At 38.5% G+C, this 23,638-nt stretch overlaps 2 protein-coding genes and 1 non-coding gene across 14 annotated transcripts in view; 2 read left to right on the top strand and 1 right to left on the bottom strand.

Moving 5' to 3' along the window:
- Positions 1 to 10,147, top strand: part of DCBLD2 (discoidin, CUB and LCCL domain containing 2) — a 99,878-nt gene extending 89,731 nt beyond the window's left edge. For both annotated transcript variants that reach the window (XM_019024002.4, XM_055381749.2), the window contains 3 exons: positions 4,461 to 4,510; positions 5,393 to 5,530; positions 6,268 to 10,147. In XM_019024002.4, coding sequence (XP_018879547.2) covers positions 4,461 to 4,510; positions 5,393 to 5,530; positions 6,268 to 6,737 — 658 coding nt within the window. In that variant the 3' untranslated portion in view covers positions 6,738 to 10,147. The remainder of the gene's footprint in view (positions 1 to 4,460; positions 4,511 to 5,392; positions 5,531 to 6,267) is intronic.
- LOC115934080 (U6 spliceosomal RNA) lies at positions 1,000 to 1,106 on the top strand. Its single transcript, XR_004069929.1, has one exon. It is a non-coding gene; the product is annotated as a U6 spliceosomal RNA (small nuclear RNA).
- Positions 10,148 to 10,857: 710 nt separating the features above from the next.
- ST3GAL6 (ST3 beta-galactoside alpha-2,3-sialyltransferase 6) overlaps positions 10,858 to 23,638 on the bottom strand; it is a 60,791-nt gene continuing 48,010 nt past the window's right edge. For 6 of the 11 annotated variants that reach the window (XM_031009141.3, XM_004035963.4, XM_055381755.2 and 3 more), the window contains 5 exons: positions 21,294 to 21,389; positions 17,863 to 18,049; positions 17,623 to 17,760; positions 14,114 to 14,266; positions 10,858 to 12,428 (listed from right to left, as the gene is read on the bottom strand). In XM_031009141.3, coding sequence (XP_030865001.2) covers positions 12,342 to 12,428; positions 14,114 to 14,266; positions 17,623 to 17,760; positions 17,863 to 18,049; positions 21,294 to 21,389 — 661 coding nt within the window. In that variant the 3' untranslated portion in view covers positions 10,858 to 12,341. Of the gene's footprint in view, positions 12,429 to 14,113; positions 14,267 to 16,762; positions 17,019 to 17,622; positions 17,761 to 17,862; positions 18,050 to 21,293; positions 21,390 to 23,365; positions 23,452 to 23,638 lie in introns of those variants that run through there. The other 5 variants (XM_055381751.2, XM_055381754.2, XM_019024007.3 and 2 more) reach the window with 4 other exon arrangements.

Below are 23,638 nucleotides of genomic sequence, written 5' to 3'. Positions count from 1 at the left end.
AGGCACTATAATAAGCCCCGTTTTACAGAAGGAGAAAATGAGACACAACATAAATAACTTGCCTAGTTATGGGCAAATAACTTGCCTAGTTTATGGGCATAAATAACTTGCCTAGTTATTGCCTAGTACATGGGCAGAGGGGAGTTTTGGACCAGACTTGAGAGATCGTGCTCTTACCCACTGCTGCTCTGAACACATAATAAATAAAGTATAACTCACTGTTATTAAAGCACAGGGTGTGAGGGGGAGGACTGAGGAGTGCCGCTGTTGAGAGGGCAGGAGTCAGACAGAGCCTGAGGTCAGTTTGGGATAGTGTTGAAAGGACCCTGTGGACATCCAGACTCCTGAGGCAATTCGACCACACACCTGGTGTTAAGGACACAATCTGAGCTGGAGAATTGAAGTTACTGTTAAGAATGTAGTTGAAATCACTGATGAGTGGCTTTATGACAAGGAGTAAAGGAGCAGATACCATTAATGTGCTGTGGAAAATAGGGAGGAGGAGAATGATAATAAAAACAGCTGCAGCTTATTGAATCCAGAGCTCATTCTAAGCACTTTATACATAATGAATAAGTAACCAGGAGCTTTGTCACTTATGTGTATAAAATCCTTTATAGTACAACCTATGGCTAATATTGATGCCATAAATTTGTTGTCCTAGCAATATAGGGCATCTAACTTCTATTTAGAAAAAGATGATTTATTTATTTTTTTTATTTCTAAATCATATGATGATTAGAGCATTTTCAGGGAGAAAGGTGTTTAATCAGTATATTTTTTTATTTCTTTTCCATTCAAGTGTTTCATTAACATCTTCAACACTCATTATCTTTTCCACAAATTTTATATTATACTGTACTTTGAAATAATGAAATAAGTATACCTACACTTTAAAATGAGGATGCATTTAGTATCAAAAATATAGTCTTATACTGGAGAATGTTTCCCAGTAGGAAAAGCACATGGCTTGGGCTTTTTATGAAAACCACATTTGTGGTGCTCACTTCGGCAGCACATATACTAACATTGGAACGACACAGAGAAGATTAGCATGGACCCTGTGCAAGGATGACACGCAAATTCGTGAAGCGGTCCATATTTTTAATTGACCACATAGTTGAAAGTAAAGCACTCATCAGCAAATGTAACAGAACAGAAATTATAACAAACTGTCTCTCAGACCACAGTTCAATCAAACGAGAACTCAGGATTAAGAAACTCACTCAGAACCACTCAACTACATGGAAACTGAACAACCTGCTCCTGAATGACTACTGGGTACATAATGAAATGAAGGCAGAAATAAATATGTTCTTTGAAACCAATGAGAGCAAAGACACAACATACCAGAATCTCTGGGACACATTCAAAGCAGTGTGTAGAGGGAAATTTATACCACTAAATGCCCACAAGAGAAAGCAGGAAAGTTCTAAAATTGACACCCTAACATCACAATTAAAAGAACTAGAGAAGCAAGAGCAAACACACTGAAAAGCTGCAGAAGGCAAGAAATAACTAAGATCAGAGCAGAACTGAAGGGGATAGAGACAAAAAAACCTTCAAAAAATCAGTGAATCCAGGAGCTGGTTTTTTGAAAAGATCAACAAAATTGATAGACTGCTAGCAAGACTAATAAAGAAGAAAAGAGAGAAGAATCAAATAGACGCAATAAAAAATGATAAAGGGGATATCACCACCGATCCCACAGAAATACAAACTACCATCAGAGAATACTACAAACACCTCTATGCAAATAAACTAGAAAATCTAGAAGAAATGGATAAATTCCTGGACACATAAACCCTCCCAAGACTAAACCAGGAAGAAGTTGAATCCGTGAATAGACCAATAACAGGCTCTGAAATTGAGGCAATAATTAATAGCCTACCAGCCAAAAAAAGTCCAGGACCAGACGGAGTCACAGCCGAATTCTACCAGAGGTACAAGGATGAGCTGGTACCATTCCTTCTGAAACTATTCCAATCAATAGAAAAAGAGGGAATCCTCCCTAACTCATTTTATGAGGCCAGCATCATCCTGATACCAAAGCCTGGCAGAGACACAACAAAAAAAGAGAATTTTAGACCAGTATCCCTGATGAACATCGATGCAAAAATCCTCGGTAAAATACTGGCAAACCGAATCCAGCAGCACATCAAAAAGCTTATCCACTGTGATCAAGTGAGCCTCATCCCTGGGATGCAAGGCTGGTTCAACATACGCAAATCAATAAACATAATCCAGCATATAAACAGAACCAAAAACAAACACTACATGATTATCTCAATAAATGCAGAAAAGGCCTTTGACAAAATTCAACAGCCCTTCGTGCTAAAAACTCTCAGTAAATTAGGTATTGATGGGATGTATCCCAAAATAATAAGAGCTATGTATGACAAACCCACAGCCAGTATCATACTGAATGGGCAAAAACTGGAAGCATTCCCTTTGAAAACTGGCACAAGACAGGGATGCCCTCTCTCACCACTCCTATTCAACATAGTGTTGGAAGTTCTGGCCAGGGCAGTCAGGCAAGAGAAAGAAATAAAAGGTATTCAATTAGGAAAAGAGGAAGTCAAATTGTCCCTGTTTGCAGATGACATGATTATATATTTAGAAAACCCCATCATCTCAGCCCAAAATCTTCTTAAGCTGATAAGCAACTTCAGCAAAGTCTCAGGATACAAAATCAATGTACAAAAATCACAAGCATTCTTATACACCAATAACAGACAAACAGAGAGCCAAATCATGAGTGAACTCCCATTCACAACTGCTTCAAAGAGAATAAAATACCTAGGAATCCAACTTACAAGGGATGTGAAGGACCTTTTCAAGGAGAACTACAAACCACTGCTCAACGAAATAAAAGAGGACGCAAACAACTGGAAGAACATTCCATGCTCATGGGTAGGAAGAATCAATATCATGAAAATGGCCATACTGCCCAAGGTAATTTATAGATCAATGCCATCCCCATCAAGCTACCAATGACTTTCTTCACAAAATTGGAAAAAACTACTTTAAAGTTCATATGGAACCAAAAAAGAGCCCACATTGCCAAGACAATCCTAAGCCAAAAGAACAAAGCTGGAGGCATCACGTTACCTGACTTCAAACTATACTACAAGGCTACAGTAACCAAAACAGCATGGTACTGGGACCAAAACAGAGATATAGACCAATGGAACAGAACAGAGCCCTCAGAAATAATACCACACATCTACAACCATCTGATCTTTGACAAACCTGACAAAAGCAATGGGGAAAGGATTCACTATTTAATAAATGGTGCTGGGCAAACTGGCTAGCCATATGTAGAAAGCTGAAACTGGATCCCTTCCTTACACCTTATACAAAAATTAATTCAAGATGGATTAAAGACTTACATGTTAGACCTAAAACCATAAAAACCCTAGAAGAAAACCTAGGCAATACCATTCAGGACACAGGCATGGACTTCATGTCTAAAACACCAAAAGCAATGGCAACAAAAGCCAAAATTGACAAATGGGATCTAATTAAACTAAAGAGCTTCTGCATAGCAAAAGAAACTACCATCAAAGTGAGCAGGCAACCTACAGAATGGGAGAAAATTTTTGCAATCTACTCATCTGACAAAGGGCTAATACCCAGAATCTACAAAGAACTCAAACAAATTTACAAGAAAAAAAAACAAATAACCCCATCAACAAGTGGGCGAAAGATATGAACAGACACTTCTCAAAAGAAGACATTTATGCAGCCAACAAACACATGAAAAAATGCTCATCATCATTGGCCATCAGAGAAATGCAAATCAAAACCACAGTGAGATACCATCTCACACCAGTTAGAATGGTGATCATTAAAAAGTCAGGAAACAACAGGTGCTGGAGAGGATGTGGAGAAATAGGAACATTTTTACACTGTTGATAGGACTGTAACCTAGTTCAACCATTGTGGAAGACAGTGTGGTGATTCCTCAGGGATCTAGAACTAGAAATACCATTTGACCCAGCCATCCCATTACTGGGTATATACCCAAAGGATTAATGCTGCTATAGAGACACATGCACACATATGTTCATTGCAGCACTATTCAAAATAGCAAAGACTTGGAACCAACCCAAATGTCCATCAATGATAGATTGAATTAAGAAAATGTGGCACATATACACCATGGAATACTATGCAGCCATAAAAAATGATGAGTTCATGTCCTTTGTAGGGACATGGATGAAGCTAGAAACCATCATTCTCAGCAGGATGAAGCTAGAAACCATCATTCTCAGCAAACTGTCCCAAGGACAAAAAACCAAACACCGCATGTTCTCACTCATAGGTGGGATTGAACAATGAGAACACTTGGACACAGGAAGGGGAATATCACATACCAGGGCCTGTCGTGGGGTAGGGGGAGCGGGCTTACCGGTGAATTTACTCTATTTGCTAACTTCTCTTCTGTATTTTTCCAGAAAGAAAAAAACTGAAGGCACCTATGACTTACCTTACTGGGACCGGGCAGGTAACTCACGTGGTCTTTGCATCTCATTTCTATCAGAGGGATGTCGCTCCCCTACAGGGGGCAGTAGTGAAAAAAGAGTCATTCTCAGGCCCAGGTGAACTCCCTGACACTGTTAGAACAATGGCATTACTCTTCAGTTCTCACCATTTTTACCCTTCTGCAAAGTCTCTTGTAATTCCTAAGTAATGAAATGAAAAGTACAAATTTCTTAAAACAAGCTCTGTTCTTTTTCTTCTGGAAAACTTGTGTAGTTTGTCCTGTGTATCTCTTTCTCATGAGGAGACCGGCTTTCTGTGGCCCATGTGAACACTGAGTAAGAAACAAAAGACTGTGGTCTCCAGGACGCAGTGTGTGTTTGTCCTCTGCCATGGTTATTCACCAAGTGGAGTCCAGCAGTTTAGGAATCAGGAGGTCTCCCATGATGAGTTGTCATCTTCTGAATTGCTGCAAGTGACACCAAAGGGGCCCCCCCTACCAGTTTCTCACCTCCCAGTCTCACTACTGGATCAGCTCTTAGGAGCCAGGAGAGTTCACTGCTGTGGCTAGGATAGAAAAGGGCAGCTAGTGCCCCAGGGTAGATCTTGGAAAATATTTTTTGGGAAAAATGTAATTAAAGCCACCCCTAAAATAGATACTGTATCTGGCTGTACTATACTAACAGTGATTTGCCTGCATGTGTTTGGTAGAGATTTCTACCATGTACTGCTTGGTGCTGGATAGTCTATCACAGCCAAAAAAAAAAAAAGTTGGATTATAAAGGCAAGTTTGTAGAGATATTTGTTATAGAAATGGCTTAAATGCAACAGAATTTTTCTCTTGATACTACTGTTTGAGATACAGGTTTTTATTTAATGGTCTCTTTGGCTTGCCGTCACAATGAAGGTTGGTGGAAAGGAATGAAGCAGTTTCTTCCTGCAAAAGCAGTGGACCATGAGGAAACCCCAGTTCGCTATAGCAGCAGCGAAGTTAATCACCTGAGTCCAAGAGAAGTCACCACAGTGCTGCAGGCTGACTCTGCAGGTAACTATGTTGCAGCCTTCTGGTACCAGGCAGAGGGAGAAACTGCTTAGGCTTGCTATAAAGTGCTTTGGGATTTACAGTTCTTTGATCCCTTTCATGTTTAAGAAATGAATTGTTTCCTAAAGGTAGAACCACTTTTTTAAAAGGTGACTCTTCAGAGAGTCATTTCTGTATCTTGGATGTTCTGTCTGTAAAGTTGGGACATTGATTTCTAAAGACTCTGGGCATTATGTATGTTAACTGAGGCTTGTGGGGAGACCCAAGATGTTGAGAGGAGAGCGGGAAAGACAGAAGAGGCCTTACAGTGTTTATCCTCTTAGCCTAGTACATACTTATTTTAAACATTTTCTAATATTTGAAAAAAATCTCTGAAATTATTTTTCAAGATTAATATTTATTCCAGTAACTGAATGTTTCTTTTCCAATGAAATATTCTGAAAATAATTCAGAAAGGAAATATTCAGTAAAGAAATATGTTGTCTGTAAATCTAAAGAACATATGTGAAAATTCTATATGCAAAATTACATGAATGAGACTTTCTGGTATATTATTACTATGAGAAGTACTAGACAGTATGTTTAATTTTAATTTTCAAAGTTCTTGCAGATTAAGTATTGATGGCAACAAAAGTACCCTAAAGAATGTTTGCTTTTAGTGTAATCTGCAGCTGCCACCCTAAATTATGCAATCTCTTTACTAGTAAAATGACTTTTCTGTTGTTTTGTGATATCCGCAGAGTATGCTCAGCCACTGGTAGGAGGAATTGTTGGTACACTTCATCAGAGATCTACCTTTAAACCAGAAGAAGGAAAAGAAGCAGGCTATGCAGACCTAGATCCTTACAACTCACCAGGGCAGGAAGTTTATCATGCCTATGCTGAACCACTCCCAATTACGGGGCCTGAGTATGCAACCCCAATCATCATGGACATGTCAGGGCACCCCACAACTTCAGTTGGTCTGCCCTCCACATCCACTTTCAAGGCTACGGGGAACCAACCTCCCCCACTAGTGGGAACTTACAATACACTTCTCTCCAGGACTGACAGCTGCTCCTCAGCCCAGGCCCAGTATGATACCCCAAAAGGTGGGAAGCCAGGTCCACCTGCCCCAGAAGAATTGGTGTACCAGGTGCCACAGAGCACACAAGAAGTATCAGGAGCAGGAAGGGATGGGGAATGTGATGTTTTTAAAGAAATTCTTTGAAGATGATGCTGCTTTCTACAAAGCATCGTTTTAAAGCACATGGCCTTTTTTTTTTTAATTATTAGTGGTAGTAATATATAGAATGTATTACATAACTGTCACTGAAGTGGTTGGGGAAAATGTGGTGACTGAGGTACAGGAAACTACTAATCTTGCCATCTTGCTTTAAGGTGTTATGGTGGCACAGTTACTGCTCGCCTGTTAAATTTCAAATGTCCTGTTTGATACTACTGTAGAACACTATTTTTAATACAGAAAAAGCTCCCTATAATGCACTTCAGAGAAATTAAAAATCACTGAGAGTATTTATTACCAATGCTGCAGGTACATTAATGAACTCGAGATGGCTCTGTAAGCCTGACTGGCAATAACGCACGGTACTGTTCTTGAAATACCTAATGGCTTGAAATTCTAGTCTGTTTGTGAAAGATGGGTACTATCATGATTTCCTCTTCTATTCCTATATTCTTTTCTGGATTTTTTTAAATAATTAGTGATATAAGCATTGTTTTGATTGCAGCCATATCCACTTATCCATCTTAAGATCTATAGCTGGGATTTTCTGACTTGTAATGAGCAGGGGGATTGCTTTTTCACTTTGTGACACTCTTTAGAGCTTTAATGCTTCACAGTATATGGCCTGGTCTCATCCTTGCGTGTTTCACTTGAGGCCCTTTGGTGTCTTGCCCCATTCTTGTGTTTATAAAATGTTTGAGTATTTCTGATGAGTGATGCTTGCCTTAGTCTCATGAATTCAGATCCCTTCATGTCTTTTAACTATGCTCCTCAATGTGTAAACAGGAACAACTTTATGATTTGAAAGCTTTAAAGGAGATTCTTCTCCCACCCCCAACTTTATTTGCAATGGGATTTTTCCTAGGAGAGTTATGAAAAGTTGAAGGCTTCTAAGGGAATACTGTAAACATGACCCACTTATATTTATCACAGTGAAAGGCAAAATTATTCACTCAGAAGTAATATAAATTACCTCTTTAAAAAGTAACCAGAATTTGTCCTTTTTGGTTTTATACATTCACAAACATATACATTTTTCTTGAGTCTGAAGGTATTTTATATTTTTAGTCAGAAAAAATAATTTTTCATTTCAGTTTTCCATAAACTGTTACACAAAATATAAACCTAACGTGTATTTTTCAGGACTGCGTGATCGTGCACTTTGTGTGGTAAGAGGTTTGAGTAGTCCTGTATGTCACCTAGGGAACAGACATTATAGCTTCCTAGCAAATGAATATTCATGCCTTGTTTTTGATACCTCCTGGCAGCTTCCATGTCACCACTTGTTCATACCTGCCCAGAGCTAGTTTTAGACATGGCAAAATAGAAATCATCTGTAATTTATTAGCCAACAATGTAAAACCATCTTTTAAAGCCTTCAGACTGGCAAGACGACATGAGCAGCTCACCATATGATAAAAATACATAAATTTGACATTCCCTCTTCCATAAACCTTTGTTTGTAGATTTAATGTTGAACAGTACTTTTCCATAAAGTTCTAGTCACTTCTGTTGGCCTGAGCCACCAGATTATGATGTTGCCAGAATTCACTCAATTTGAATAAGGATGAACAGTATTTGTTTTCTTGTTTCCATGAATTATATCAGTATTCTAAAACATCGCTTCAGAAAGAGAACTGTTTATTTCTGCAGGCTTCCTGTCCTTTTGTGGTATGGTTTTGTTGGCCTTATTTTCACTGGCTTTTCCTTCTCCAAACTTTGAGGCGCGATTTCATTCATTGAAGAATCAATACATATTTTGTTTCAATTGAAACAAAAGACATAGATGGTAGACTTTTATTAAAACATATATGGATGTGGAAAGCACATATATTAATGCAGTCATCCCTTTTCAGGTGGGAAGAGAGCAAACCAGTTGATTTTTTAATTCATCCTTAGTACACAGAGAATATACTTTTCCTCAAGTAATATACCTGTTTGAAGCTTTAAGAGAGATGTTTTTGGTAACTATTTCACTTTCCCAAAGAAGTTTGCTATTCTTGTGTTAATTGTGTATACCTGATTGTTTTTTCCTGGAGGTTTTTGTTGTTGTTGTTTAGTTTTGGGTTTTTTTTTTTTAAGAGAGGCAAGTGTTTTCTGAAATGATGCATATTTTAAGACTCGATTCATATTGCCACTGTGCTATCCTTGAACTACCAATAATTTTTATAAAATATCTAGTTTTTACTACTTTTATATAAACTTTACTTTCCAGATGAAGAGCTGAGCCTGATTCAAATGGTTTTTCTGCTTTGTACTTCTTTTTAGTTCATTGGTTTTTATAGTAGAGGTTTTCTATTTGTTTTGTTTTTTTTTTTTTTTTTTACTACATTTATATGTCTGATACATATACAGCTTTGGAGACAATCAAGTAACAACTGAAAATGTGAAAGTAACCATATCTGACAAAATTCCCTTGAATTTTTATCCTTTGCTTGCAACATTTAAGACTCAAAGTCACTGGTGTATTGGATTAAGTTTTTTCCTGTTAATGCAATTATAGAAATACATTGGAGACACAACAAATGTGGCCATTACAGGTTTCATAAAATTACACTGACTTGGCTGTTACTTGATCTTAGGAAACAGCACAGTTTAAGATATTGTGAATTCTGACTTATACTTTATTAAATGCTGTAAATCTAAATAGATCCTGTTGGATGTGATGGGTCTAGTCCAGTTTATTTAAGTTCATGTTTCACTGTTTGCACTTTGCATTGAACAATGGGTTTATTCGCTGATGTAAACGGTTCGAGTGAAGAATTAATGCAGTAAGTATGACAACACATACACACTTGCCTCTCCCCATCTCCAGAAGAGGGGAGCAGAGTCCGAGCTTATCTAAATATGAATGTGGCCACAAAGCTGTGGAAAGTGACAAAGCGTTCCACCTTTGCCCTGGCTCTGCATTGTCACCTAGAGAGCAAGAGGTCTATAGAAACATCATGTCACATGAAACGATTCTCTGCTTTTTGGTTCTGAACTTGAAGTCCCTAAACTGCAAAATCTAAGAGTTGGATGGTTATTAAAATGCTTTTAAAGTCAACTGTGGCACCAATTCTAATGTAATCCAACTTGTGACTTTTTTTGTTTTGTTTTGTTTTGTTTTGTTTGTGTGTGTGTGGCACTGGGAAAAGTGGAAACAAACATGTATTGAAATACACATTGGAAATAAAAATGGTTTGAGCGTCAGTGATATTCTCCCAGAATGTACTTATCTTACCTCGGCATGTACTGTAGTCACTCAGTATTTGTATATGTTGCTAGAATTTAGATTGTAAAATAGTGAAATTTTAATGTGTTCATTTGTTTTTTAATGTATATATGTCTTGCTCAGATTATTTGGTTTAAATAAAACAACCTTGAGGTTTGTAGCTTTTCCTTATACTATAAAATGCCAGATTCTTCTTCTATTTTAACCTCACTAATTTATGGCCAATATTGTGCTTCCAGCAACATTTGAAAATGCCACTGTTGGTTTACTTTGACTTTTTCTATGACCAGCGCCATCCTTTTTTTAAAAAAATAATTTCAACTTTTATTTTAGATTCTAAGGGTACATGTGCAGAGTGCAGGTTTGTTACATGGGTATATTGTGTGATACTGAGGTTTGTGGTATGAATGATCCCATCATCCAGGTTGTGAGCATAGTACCCAATACATAGTCTTTCAGCCCTTGCCCTCCCCCCTCCCCTCGCTCCCCCCGCCGCAGTCCTCAGTGTCTATCGTTCCCATCTTTATGTCCTTGTGTACCCACAGCACCATCCTTTTTGAAGCCTGATTTACTTTATATCAATTGAACTTCAGCAGCCACACTGCAGCCTATGGCTGTGTGGTATGAGGGGAAAATCACACTGATTACATGTGATTCCAGTTCTGGTACCTTCCTTTTGCACCTCAAAGTCATAAGAAGAATCAAAACTGTGGGACTCTGCAAACATATGCTGGTATTCATGTCTAATCTGGGTTAGATCAACTACTACTGTTCTCCCCTTTATTCTGCTTTATAAGTACTGCATTCTGTTTCTGAGCCAAATCTAATGTATTTCACCCTTTATACACCCTCTTTAGAGAGGCAGGTTGGTTGTCAGTAATCAAGCCATGGTTTTCCAGTGTTTCCCAATTTTGTATTTATTTATTGGTCAAAAGAGAGTAATTCTTTCTTCAGTTCATACCTCTTCTGACAACTTTTAGTTCCATCCTTATAACCTCTATTTTTCTGTTCCTTCCCCTCTCATTCCCCTACCTCCAGATGGCCTTTGGTTACATTTATTAAAATACAGGAAGGAAGACTAGCTCACCACATTTGTAGGATTTACTGGCTTGCATTGGATCAGATTCTCTGGTGCACCCTAGGTAGCCAGGCAAGCTTTCCATCTGAAGATTAGCTTTAATCATGGGAAAATGAGATACTCTTTTTGTACCATTTAAATCCAAAAATGCCAACTTCACTTTTTATATTTTTTAGAAGACAGCCTCGCTCTGTCACCCAGGCTGGAGTGCAGTGGCGCAATCTCCGCTCACTGCAACCTCTGCCTCCCGGGCTCAAGCAATTCTCGTGCCTCAACCTCCCGAGTACCTGGGACTACAGCGCATACCACCATGCCCAGCTAATTATTTTGTATTTTAGTAGAGATGAGGTTTCACCATGTTGGCCAGGCTGGTCTTGAACTCCTGAGTTCAGGCAATCCAGCTGCCTCCCTCGGCCTCCCAAAGTGTTAGGATTACAGGTGTGAGCCACCATGCCCGGCCTCAGCTTGACTTTTCTTAAGTGTTTACTTGTTCTGTTATCTTCTTTACCTTTCCTAATTTACTTCAAGTGGAAAACCTTCAAAATTTAATGAATAAGTCAGGCAAAAAAAAATAATGTTCAAGATTTTTTTTTTCCTTCTTGAGCTTGCCTAGCTTAGCTTCATTGTATAAAGTTAAACTTCATTTCTTTAAAATAATACAAAGCCATCAGAGTTTAGTAATTGTATTCTTTAGTTATTTACTTATCTAATAAGAACTTTAGCCCATTTCCTTTAACTTAAAAACACTGCCTTCATTGTACCAAATTACTCTTCACAATCATGGTTCATTTAATTCTGGGGGTTGTCAGGAGAGAGCTTAATTAAACCAGTATGAACTTAGATTTCCAGAGCCAAGTGGTTTCAGCTTGCCACATCAAGCCACAATCATGTGATTTTCCACCAGCCATGTTTACAGTAGCCAAATATCCTCCTCAAAATGTCTTATTATAGTCAGAATTGTTGTGGTAAACTAAATCCTTAGTAGGAAGTCATATCCCTTCAAAAATCTAAGATGAAGTAACTATAAAAAGACGTGTGAAAACACCTCAGAAAACTAGCTTATTTTAAAAACAATGCAATCAAAACTTATTTTCCTGATACCTTAACATGTCTTGGTTTTCATAAGTTAAATATACAGTATTCACAGAAATTAAGCTGGTGGTTATGAATCACCAGGCAGCAACAGACAATATACGTAATTAATTATTTGACAAGTGCATCCAACATATTTTAAACTAAAAATTGCAGTACAAAAATAAAACTAACACTGTTAGCATCATCTTCTGAGTCTGTAGAGTCAATCTTGAGTCAAGTTGATTACGAGGTTTTTTTCTATAATGTCCTTCAAAAAGAGCTGCTCTGCAGTCACATTGTGATATGCATTCTAAAGAAGAAAAATACAATTACCATCTTTCTTTCCCAATCTCAAAGTATTAGCAGCACCAATGGAATACTTTATATCTAAAAAATTCCGAATAAAGAACTCGAATGTTAAGTAACGAGTTGCATGTACTTTTAACTTTTGATAGCCTTTTAAATTACTTTCCTTGCTGGTTCTTGTGCAAAAGCTTTCCCTACAGCCCACTCTTTCCATTTCAACTCTCACATAAGTAAGACTCCTTCATATCAAAGCCTGGTAAACCGAATCATGGTACAATACAAATCTGGAGACCAAAATTTTGAGTTGTTCACTTTAATGGAAGAAGCCCCTAGAAATAAGTTTAAAAACAAACAAAAAAAATCAGCCTGGAGATAAACTATTATAATGCCTGGTTCAGTTTAAGATGTGTTAAAAATTACTGTTCTACACAAGAATATCCAAAAGTTTTCTTCCTGAGGAAGTTGTTTTAATATTCTGCTCTTTAGATGACACTTGAAATACCACAAGTGCTACAGGAAAGTTTAGGGCTGAGGAGAAATCAGCCTAATCCAAAGTCTGTTGGGGCACCTCATTCTTGAAATACTTAAGTGCTTGTCTTACGTGGTGGGGACAGAGGGTGGGGGTGAGGGACAAAAGACAATACTAAATCTAACCTGATTTATACCACTTCCTCAGCTTATATAGTGGGGTGATTCAAGGGGACTGATTTCATGAGATATATCCATATACTTTTTATCAAGTAATATTTCAATATTAAAAGTATACAGATAACATTTTAATCCCATCACTTGTGATGCACTACTAATTTAAGTTAGAATTACAAAACTAGGAAACTCCTTCCCAGTCAAGTAAATTACAAATCCTTAGCCAGGCACAGTGGCCCATGCCTGTAATCCCAGCACTCTGGGAGGCTAAGGCGGGCAGATCACATGAGGCCAGGAGTTCGAGACCAGCCTGGCCAACATGGCAAAAACTCATCTCTACAAAAATACAAAAAAAAAAAAAATTAGCCAGGCATGGTGGCGGGCACCTGTTATCCCAGAAACTAGGGAGACTGAAGCAGGAGAATCACTTCAACCTGCGGGGTGAAGGTTGCAGTAAGCCGAGATCATGCCAGTGCAGTCCAGCCTGGGTGACAGAGTGAGACTCTCAAAAAAAAAAAAAAAAAAATTTAAACTAAAATTGTTTAAAAAAATAAATAAAATACAAATCCTCACTATTAATCCCTATTCAAGAGAAGTGTGATCCAGTATGAAAGTTGGTAACCTTTTTGATCATGAAGATTCTCTTGTAGGGTTAAAATATTCTACACCATCTTGTCTACTTAAAAACAAATTAGAATAATTAAGCACGGCAATGCAAGGTGAATTTGTAATATCTCAAACACAGCAGGTTGTTTTCAATAGTGCAAATATAATATCTAAAGTAAGGTTCTGTACTTATATGGGTTTGATTACACTTGGCAATAACCATGAGGCCCATAAATTGGGATTTGATGCTGTAGTAAAATGATCCTGGACATGAGTTCTAGTTACAGCCCTTGGTAGCCCTGTAATCACCATCAAGCCCTCAACCCTTCAAAACGTGGTCCCTCAGTAAAATGAGTGTGAGAAGAGAAAATATGGGCTTTCCATCCCTCAAAGATTAGTCCAAAGCATATGTATATTACCTAAAGTACAGTATATTACCTTATTCATCAAAGACATGGTGGCATTCCCATAGTAGTGCAAAGGACTCTTGAGGTCAGAAAAGTTGTATTTAAAACCAGCTAGGTGAACTTTGTGACATATGTAAAACGCCAATGTGATGGCAATAATTCCTGTTGTTGGGTGTTTAGGTTTCTGGGGGAGGGGATGAAAAAAACTTTTTTAAGCAAAAGGAGCTACTTGTTACCAAAGCATATTTGGTTGGCTGAATCATATAAAACAGGGATTTCTAAACATTTAATAAGGAGAGAAATAACTAAACTCTCATTATAAGGCTCAAGCCCCAAAGAGTATGCATATATACCTTAACTCTAAAAAATATGTAAACTGTGATTGAAATCTTAGGAAGTCTTTAAAATAAAATATAGCTGTGGTATTAGCCCAGAGGACAACTATCCAATGAAAGAATACTGTGAGGCTTAAGGAAGGGAATGTTGCTGTATTGTTTTAAAAAATACAAAAACATGATGAGTCAGGCTCCTTATGGCAAAAGCAAAGCCTGGGAATTTTGAACACATGTATGAAATGTAAGGACAGCTTAATTCACAAACGGATGGAATCATGATAAAAGACTTCATATAAATTCGCCTTCGAATAGCTATATTTTATACTCACCATTTAAACTAACTCTAGGGAAAGGCTAATCTAGTACTTCAATGACAAATTGTAACAGTATCTGACTAGAAAATAAATATTCCAAATGCATACATAGCAATATCACAATCTCAGCTGCACCATTATACTTGTAGAAAGAAAAACCAAGCATCCTCTTTCCTTATCTTATATATATCTTGAAAACCAGTGTGATAGATATTTGACAAGAGGGTCTTGGCTTTCAGAAATTGTAATTCTCACTGAGATGGCCTTCAAAGCGAAAAACAAGATACATCTTAAGCTTTTTACATAACACTTTCAATAAAGTGTTTCTTATAGTTCCCATTGAAATTACATATGACTTACTATGATTTTGAGGAAAAGAAAAAAAAATCGAAGAAGCACAACCAAATCAATTCCAGGAGGCAAACTTGTCCGAAAGCATTAACTGCCTTCAGCATAAACTTTTCTTTATCCTATGTACCATTGTAACCTAGGAGTCATTCAGCCTCATTGATCCCATTGCTTTTTCCTTCTCCTTGCCCCTTTTCATGGCTTCTACTTCCTTTCTTCACATCTTAAGAGTCCTTCATCCGTCTTTATAACCATTCCTTTATGTAGATCAGCTCTTCTGCAGCCATCACCCACAGAACCTATATTACCACCTGACAAACTCTTATAAGAGGAATGAGCACTGCAGTCACCCTGTACCCACACCCCAGCAACAGAATAGGGCAAGAGAAAAATACGTTTACCTGGTTGAATGTTGAATTTATGACCCAACTCTCAAACAGGCAGTAAGTACTGCCCAGCAATCCAGTTACGTTTGACTAGTAAATTTCCATTCCCACTCTCCAAGATGAGAATTTATAACTTTGTATCCTGCAACAGCCCTAGTCTTCTTCCTAATTTGACTAGTTAATCTTTATTTTTTTAAGGAAACAAAAGCAGTCAAAGGAGTGACTTCATCAACTCCAAATCTACCATCTTACCTGTATCTTTACTCACATTTGCAGTGCTTATTCCTCTTATAATGGATGAGATGTAACTTCAGCAACTTTTCACTAGTGTATATTTTATCCCATATCACTTCTCAACAATTTTACTTCTGTACTTAACTCTTTCTCCCCTCATCATCAGTGTTTCTTTCTGCTGAACCATTCCCTTCAGCATATACACACACCAAAAATAAAACACGCTTCTTCGATCCTATATCATCTTCCAACTATTGCTTCATTTCTCCGATCCTTGTTCTAGCAAAAAGTCCACTAAAGATTTGTTGCTGCTTGCTCATGTCCCAGGTTCTCTTCAACCCAATTCAAGCAGGTTTTTTCCTTCTTTCTTGTCAATATATATCACCAATATGACCTCCACGTTTCTAAAACCAGGGTTTATTATTTACATTCAACCTCTGGACAGCATCTGACATGGCTGACTTCTCCTGAAATACAGCATTTGGTTTCTGGGACACCATGTCCTACTGGGACTTTGATGTAGCTACAGCTAGTTCTAATGTCATCACTAAGTATGCTCAGGGTCTTCCTGTGCTTTTGGAATTAAAGATATTACCTAAAATGAAGAAGCAAGAGATATACCTGATCATACATCACTTAGGAATATAGGAAGTGAAAACTCACAAAACACACATTCAGAAGCTGTCCTTTACCCTCAAAATTACTAGGAAGTCAGGTTTAAATTTAAAACATGTATGCTTTTTGACTTGAGCATCCCACTTCCAGAAGTCTATCCTACAGAAATCCGACAAATGGGCAGAAAACCCCTATAAACACATGTACTGCTATATTATTTAAAGAGAAGAAAATGTTGGATATATCTGAGTGTCTATAAATAGGGGAAGAGTTAAAGAGAAAAAAGAAAATAACAACAATACCTATGGTATAATCATAATTATACTGAACAAACAAAAAGAGTATGTGTTTATGAATGCACAGCAAATAGTCTGGAAGCACATAAAAGGTAGAAAAGCTTGAGAGGTTACATGGGTTGTAGAGGGAAGAGAATAGACTGGTGACTTCCTTTTTGATTTTTAATATTCCTTTATTTTCAGTGTGCAACACTAACATTTGTTTTCAGCATATAACACTTTTGAATTTCTTAATCACAATTTTTATCATGCTAAATATACATCATGATGTATATTTATTTCTTTGGATTTCTCCCTACTTTAAAAAGGGGTGAAAAACTCATTTCAACCAAGGTGTCATGTTATACAGTTACTCAAGCTTCCAGTGAAAAATATCTCTGCCACTGTATGGGTCTAGAGTATTGTTTTCTAGGGAAAGAAGGCAAACAGGAGTGAAAGTCAATGAGATTTCATTTTGAAGTTTCAAGAACTCTTTCAATATTGCTGTAGCTACCATTTCTTGAGAATTTAATGCCAACATTTCCTCTGACCACAAAAATGTTTCTGGACTACTTTATTGTCCTCTCACCTTTCCTCTGGCTTTCCTGTGATATTTTTATCAGAGCATCTCAGACAATTCTTTTTAGCCTGCAAAGCCATGCACTTGTCCTGAAGCCAGGCCAGCTACTCTGAGCACAAGCCTGCCCGTCAGCCCACCCAGTCAGACTCTCCTCACTGCAGAACACTGAAGACAGAGTTATGAAAGATAAATTGTTTCAGCATGCACAAAGAGACCCCAGGAAGGCCCTACAAGGGCAGGGAAAAAACCCAACTTAAAATTACATTTCCTTGCAACATAAATGAAAAACATAAAGATAATATCCATAGATAACTACTTTTACTAACTCAGAGATGGCCCTCAGAAATCATCTCATGAGCTGTGGTTCTCATACAGTTTCTGAGAGTTCCCAGGACCCTCTATCCTACCTCAGCCAGATCTGTAGTTTGAAACCATGCAGAGATAAATACATACCTGATTTTTGGGAAACACTTTTGGAAAATGAAGCAGTTCATAAGCTGCTGTTCTGATAATGAAAGGATCTAATATTCGGATTTGATAAGGTTTATAAATCAGGTTTAAGGCTGGTTTCTTCCAAAAACCATTAGTGTTCTGAAAGTAAAAATATAGAGAATAGAACAGTGTGGCTATCTGTTTTTTAAGGAAAAAAAGCACTAAAGGTAATCTGAAGGCAGAACAATTTTGCCTACTTACTATTTTGTCACCCATCAACAATTCCAACAGCCACCTTAAATCATGTGGCTTAAAAGCAGTGAGAATCACTGTCGTATTAGGGTCATTGTGAACAGGATCTGAAAAAACAGATTCTGGATAAAAAAGTCGGAAGGTTGTCCTTCTCCCAACTTCTTCTTCATGTCCTAAAACAGGACCATTATTCATTCTGTGGATAGTAAAACATACAAGATATGTAGACCAAGTGCAGTATCTGCCATTTCCATCACAGTTCTCAGAGGTTTCAGAGTTGGACAAACATCAGCCTTTTATCCTGTGCTCTGAAGCCACAAAGCAATAGATCAATCTTTCACACATAATGGCCAAGGAGATCATTCCTTTTCATGAAATAGTTGGTTGATCAAAGGCAGAAATGTTCATTTGTATTTGAAAATTAATTGTGGAGCCAATGATAACTCAGTCTTACCTCCAGGGGAACTGAAGACTAAATTTAAAAAAGTGGGAACACAGAGCCACAGGATACCAGAGTTGAAAGAGAACTTGGAGGACAAACCCCTGGAGAGAAAATTACTTGCTCAAAGCCACACAGTCATGTAGCACATGGATGTGTGACAGGTAAGAAGAATCACATTTAAGTTGGTTCAAAGACCCATCAAAATTGTTGTACTCTGAAATAAGGTTAACAATATAAATCTGCTATATTATATTCAAGCACAACCAAATGAATGTCTATTGCTAGAGTAAACTAAAGAACCACAAAGGATCTACTGCTGGGTTTGTGTATGCTGAAAGCCAAGGTTGGGCATGCACTATTTATGCACACATTATGAAGGCATGCTTTAAAAAAAGAAATGCTTTGTTTCCAAAACAGTGTCCCCAAGGAGGATAAATACTGTTTTGCCCTTTGCTACTGACTCTACGTAATATAAGACGAACAGACTTATTAACACTTGAGATGACTTTCAAAATGTTGTACCCATGATATTTTCCTGCAAGGGTTTCCTGTGGCTCTAAATTATCAGATTTAGACAATTATGGGTAGAGAAACCTATTGCTTCAAAATTGTTTTGTAGGTAAATTATCACAGCTTCCTCAAAATGGATAGTAAACAGAAAATAAGGTGACCTCACCATGCAGAAACCCTAGGCAGCTTGTAACCCCACAAACCCCCCAAAGCTGCCAAACCATCCTAATGTATTGCCTCAGTATGCTAACTTTGCCATTCTTTAAACTATTCATAGCTACTCCTAACACACACACACACACACACACACACACACACACACACTTATCCCAGATGATGACCTTATCTTGACCTTTCACTAAAAAAATAGAAAGGTCCGTATTTTCCCCTCACTACATCAGAGGGACCCTTGGTAGTTGTAACCACAATCCTGGCTCTCCTTTCCATTACGAAACATTAACCACACTTGTGTTCTGAACCCCCTTCCCCTCTCTTTTACCACACCAATCTCTTTCTCAGTCTCATTTAGGAGATTGGCTGGAGAGTGGTATCATTTATTAAGTTGGGGAAGACTGGTATAGGAGCAGGTTTAGAGGAAAACCATGATATGAACATGTTAGATTTGAGATGCTTGTTAGATTTGCAGTGGGTATGTCGAGTAGGCAGTTGGATAAACAGGTTAAAATCTTGATGGTGTGTGGCCTATAAGCTGTATTTAAACCATGGACTGTGTTCTGAACCCCCTTCCCCTCTTTTTTACCACACCAATCTCTTTCTCATTTCCACCAGTTAACCAATATACTACAGTGCCTCCAATCTTTTCAAAAGAAGAAAACAAAAAAAGCCCCCCTGATTGCATAACCATCTCTAACTGCCATCTGATTTCTCAACTCCTCTTTGAAGCAAAATCCCTGGACTACATTGGTTTCTCTACATCTTCATCTGTACATTCAGGTGTACATTCTCTGCATTCCCTCTTCGACCTAGTCCAGCCGGGCTTCTTGCCACATCACGCCTCTAAACCTGCTTTTATCGGGAGTGTCAATGAGCCTCAGGTCACCAGTCCAATGGTCACCACTCTGTCCTTATCTTGCATGACCTCTCACCAGCACTGGGATACAGTTGGTCACTCCTTCTGTCCTGGAACACTCTGCTCTCTTGGCTTCTGTGATCACCTTCTCCCGATTTTCTTCTTACCTCACTGGTGGATCCTCTTCATCTCTTTTACACATTCCCTTTTCTTTGCTCAACCTCTATATTTTGAGTTCTCCGAGGCTCAGTCCTCACTCTCTTCTCTCTCTCTGTCCCTCCTTGGGAAATCTCACCCAGTCCATGGTTTAAATACAGCTTATAGGCCACACACCATCAAGATTTTAACCTGTTTATCCAACTGCCTACTCGACATACCCACTGCAAATCTAACAAGCATCTCAAATCTAACATGTTCATATCATGGTTTTCCTCTAAACCTGCTCCTATACCAGTCTTCCCCAACTTAATAAATGATACCACTCTCCAGCCAATCTCCTAAGCTGAAAACAGAGTAGGAGGCATCCTTGATTTCTTTATTCTCATTACTCTTCACATCTAATACCGCCACAAATCCCAATAACTCTATGTCTAAAACACATCTGCAGTCAGTCCACATATCTCTTCCTCTCCTACAACAATCCTGTCCCAAGCCACCATCATATTATACCCGAATACAGCAACCTAATTGGCCTCTTCATTTCCACCCTTGTCCCTCACATTCCATTGTCCATGCCACAGCCAGAATATTTAAGACATAACCAGACTGCTCTGTTCTCTTGCTTAAAATCCTTAAAAAGCTTCCTGTTGTACTTAAAATCCAAGTTTCTAATCCTAGCTTACAAAGTCCTATGCAGCCTGATCTTTGCTCACTGCTTCAGCTTCCAATTGCACCACTCTTCCCCTGCCTGCTACTTTCCAGCTTCACTGGGTTTCTTTGCTACTCCTCTCAAACTCAGGATCATCTCCTCCTGAGGCCTGCAGCAAACATCCTTTCTGCCTGGACTGCTCTACCATAATCTTCATATGGCTGTTGCTGTGTGGTCAGTTGGGCCCTGCTTAGATGTCTCTTTCTCAAAGTGGTCAGTCATTACAAAGGAGCCATTCAAAGATTCTCTGTTATATCCTTTTTAAATTATGTATGGCATTTATTATTTTTATATATTTAATTACTCAATTTCCTCCCTCCACAGGGAGCACAAACATTGTTCTTATCCATTGCTATCTCTCCTGTGGCTAGAAGCATGCTGGCATACTAAGGAGACTTAACAAATACTTGCTAAATGAGTAACCTGAAATCTAGGTCTAACTCTAGCCAACAACCAAGAGAGAAGGTTGTGCAATAAAAAAAAAACCAAATGGAAACATCTCCCCTTCCTGTCAAAACACAGCTGTATTAAGGTAAGAAACCATATTCTTTTGAAACAATTCTAGGGTAGCAAATAGAAAATATATTTACCTTATTATTACATCATAGGAGTCGATTTTTTCTCCTAATGTCTTATTCTTCAAAACTCCTCCATTACCAACCACCACACACTTTTTACAGGGTATGCTGTTGGACAGATGGACAAGTGAGAGATTGAGCCATCTTTTACAAAACTGATTCCAAGAATCCATGCATACCGTCAGAAACCCAGTGCCAAATTCCACTTGTTGCGCAAGTAGAAAAAGAACCAACTGCGACTTACAAGTCTAGAGCTGTATTAAAAAGATACAAGATTCAATGAGTAACATTCTATAGGAAGAGCATATCATTGTCAGCAACTATTATCAGCCCATACATGTTCTCTCATTTGATTCTCATACCCACCTATTGAGATAAGTAAGCCTGATATTCCCAGTATACAAATGAAGAAAGAGGTTCAGAAATCTATTACGTAACATTTTAAAGTCATACTCCAAAGTGGAACTAGCATGTGGATTCAGAACTTGAGACTGTGAAACACACCTCCATATAGGACTCTGCATGTGTGTTTTACATTATGCAGGTCTACATTCTTTGCCAGCATTACCCACTCCTCGAAGATTCTACCTCTGGCTCTCTGCTGCAGAAGTGTGGAGATGGACAGTTTGGAATCTGGTGAGAAAAGTGCAGTTTTCTGTACCCTGCCCATGCTCACTTCAATTTCCCAAACATGGACTGGTCCTTGGAGCTTAACCAATACAAACTAAAAGTTCATGCGGTGTTCCTGGCAAAGAGCTTTAAAGTAGAACACAAAGGGGAACTTCGTGTTGCTGGTCCATCTCTCTCCCAGCTCTTACCCTCACCCAGGCAGGCCTGGAGAAATGACAAAATAGACTGTGTCCTTGCCCACTAGGGAACAAAACCACAGAAGGGAAAGTTGTTGAGGCTATCCTTCCAGGGCCCTCATGGCATGGAAAGTCTAAAGAGAACACTGTTTCCCTAAGACCCATGAAATCAGCAGACCAGATGAACTCAAGACCTTAAGGCTTTTAGGAAATCAATGAGTAGCAAAACTGTACAAACACTGTAGAACACGGAAACATGGAGAATGTGAGAATTTGGAAACTGTTTAAAAGAGCCAAGCATTGGCTTTGTCAGGTAAACAGGAGATGATGTACACACTCCTATATTCATTAAATTTACCTTTTTTGAGTAGTACAGTTCATCTGATTGTAAGGTTTAAAATTTAAAAGATACTTTTAACATATTTTAATTGGAAACTCTAGGCTCTCAAATATTAAAGAGTCATGCCTAAATCAGTGTCTACCTAATCAGTCAAGAAAAATTAAGTACCAGTGGCACAGGTTGGTAAGGACTTGGGGGCGGGAAGGACTGTCCAGCAGATGCTCCTTCAGTGTGTGCCTGAAACCTCGCCTTGTGGACACATCTCGTGTCACAGTAGGTTCCAGAAGGGTCTGTTTGTTCACTTAAATTTTCTTTGTTTTTTTTTTATTTCTTTTTTCTGGGAGTCTATAGATTGAGCAAAAATGAAATCAATGTCAGACATATTATATTTGATTTGGTTCAAATGTGGCTGATGTCCATTTGCAGCAGAGAAGAACTGAGGGGAGGAAGGTACACAGTGTTGCCGGCAAGGGGTTGAACAAAAACAGTTTGCCATTCACTGTAAAAGTGGGCGGGCACCACACAGTCAGTGTGAGTCAGTTAACCAAGACAAGGGACTCAAGGTTCAATGAGCAGGGATAAAACCAAAGTAAGCGGGTTGGGGGGTGGGGGGAATAAGTACAGAACTTTCAAGAGACAAGGCCAGAACATTTAGAGAACTAGCTGCAGCAGAGGCTGGCTGGAGAACGGTGGTCAGTGCAGGTCTGCTGGATCACTTGGGGAACATGATGACCACATCGTACCCTCAAGTGGTGTGACTTGCTCCTGGGCATGCTCTTCACAGTAGATTTGATGGGAAAAAAAAAAAAAAAAAGCCCTTCTCTTTTGGGTGAGTGTCACAATCAATGCACACATAACATTCAGGGAGGGGATGATGGTCCCCGCAGCTTTACAAACATGCCTACAATGCCAGGACCGCATTTGTCACACATGGGCACCTTCTGAGCATTTCCAATTGATGCAGCCACTTAGGGTCAGGAGTTTTAACACTTCTGAATCCTGAGGGTTGTTGAGATCCCCTTTTATCTCAGACTCCAGGATTTCCTGCAAAATCAGGAAAGAGGTAGACTGTTTGAGGGGTTCATTCAACTCCTGTTTCTCCTGAAGCATCTTGTAAACTTCAGATTCTTTGTTGATTATGAGACCACTTGGAGGCTGAACATGATCTATGGGCAAGCCATTGGCCTCCTCCCTGCTGGCAGCAGTTTTTG

Source organism: Gorilla gorilla, chromosome 2 (genome assembly GCF_029281585.2).
Source record: "Gorilla gorilla gorilla isolate KB3781 chromosome 2, NHGRI_mGorGor1-v2.1_pri, whole genome shotgun sequence".
Taxonomy (NCBI): Eukaryota; Metazoa; Chordata; class Mammalia; order Primates; family Hominidae; genus Gorilla; species Gorilla gorilla.
This window is presented reverse-complemented; position numbering and strand designations above follow the sequence as displayed.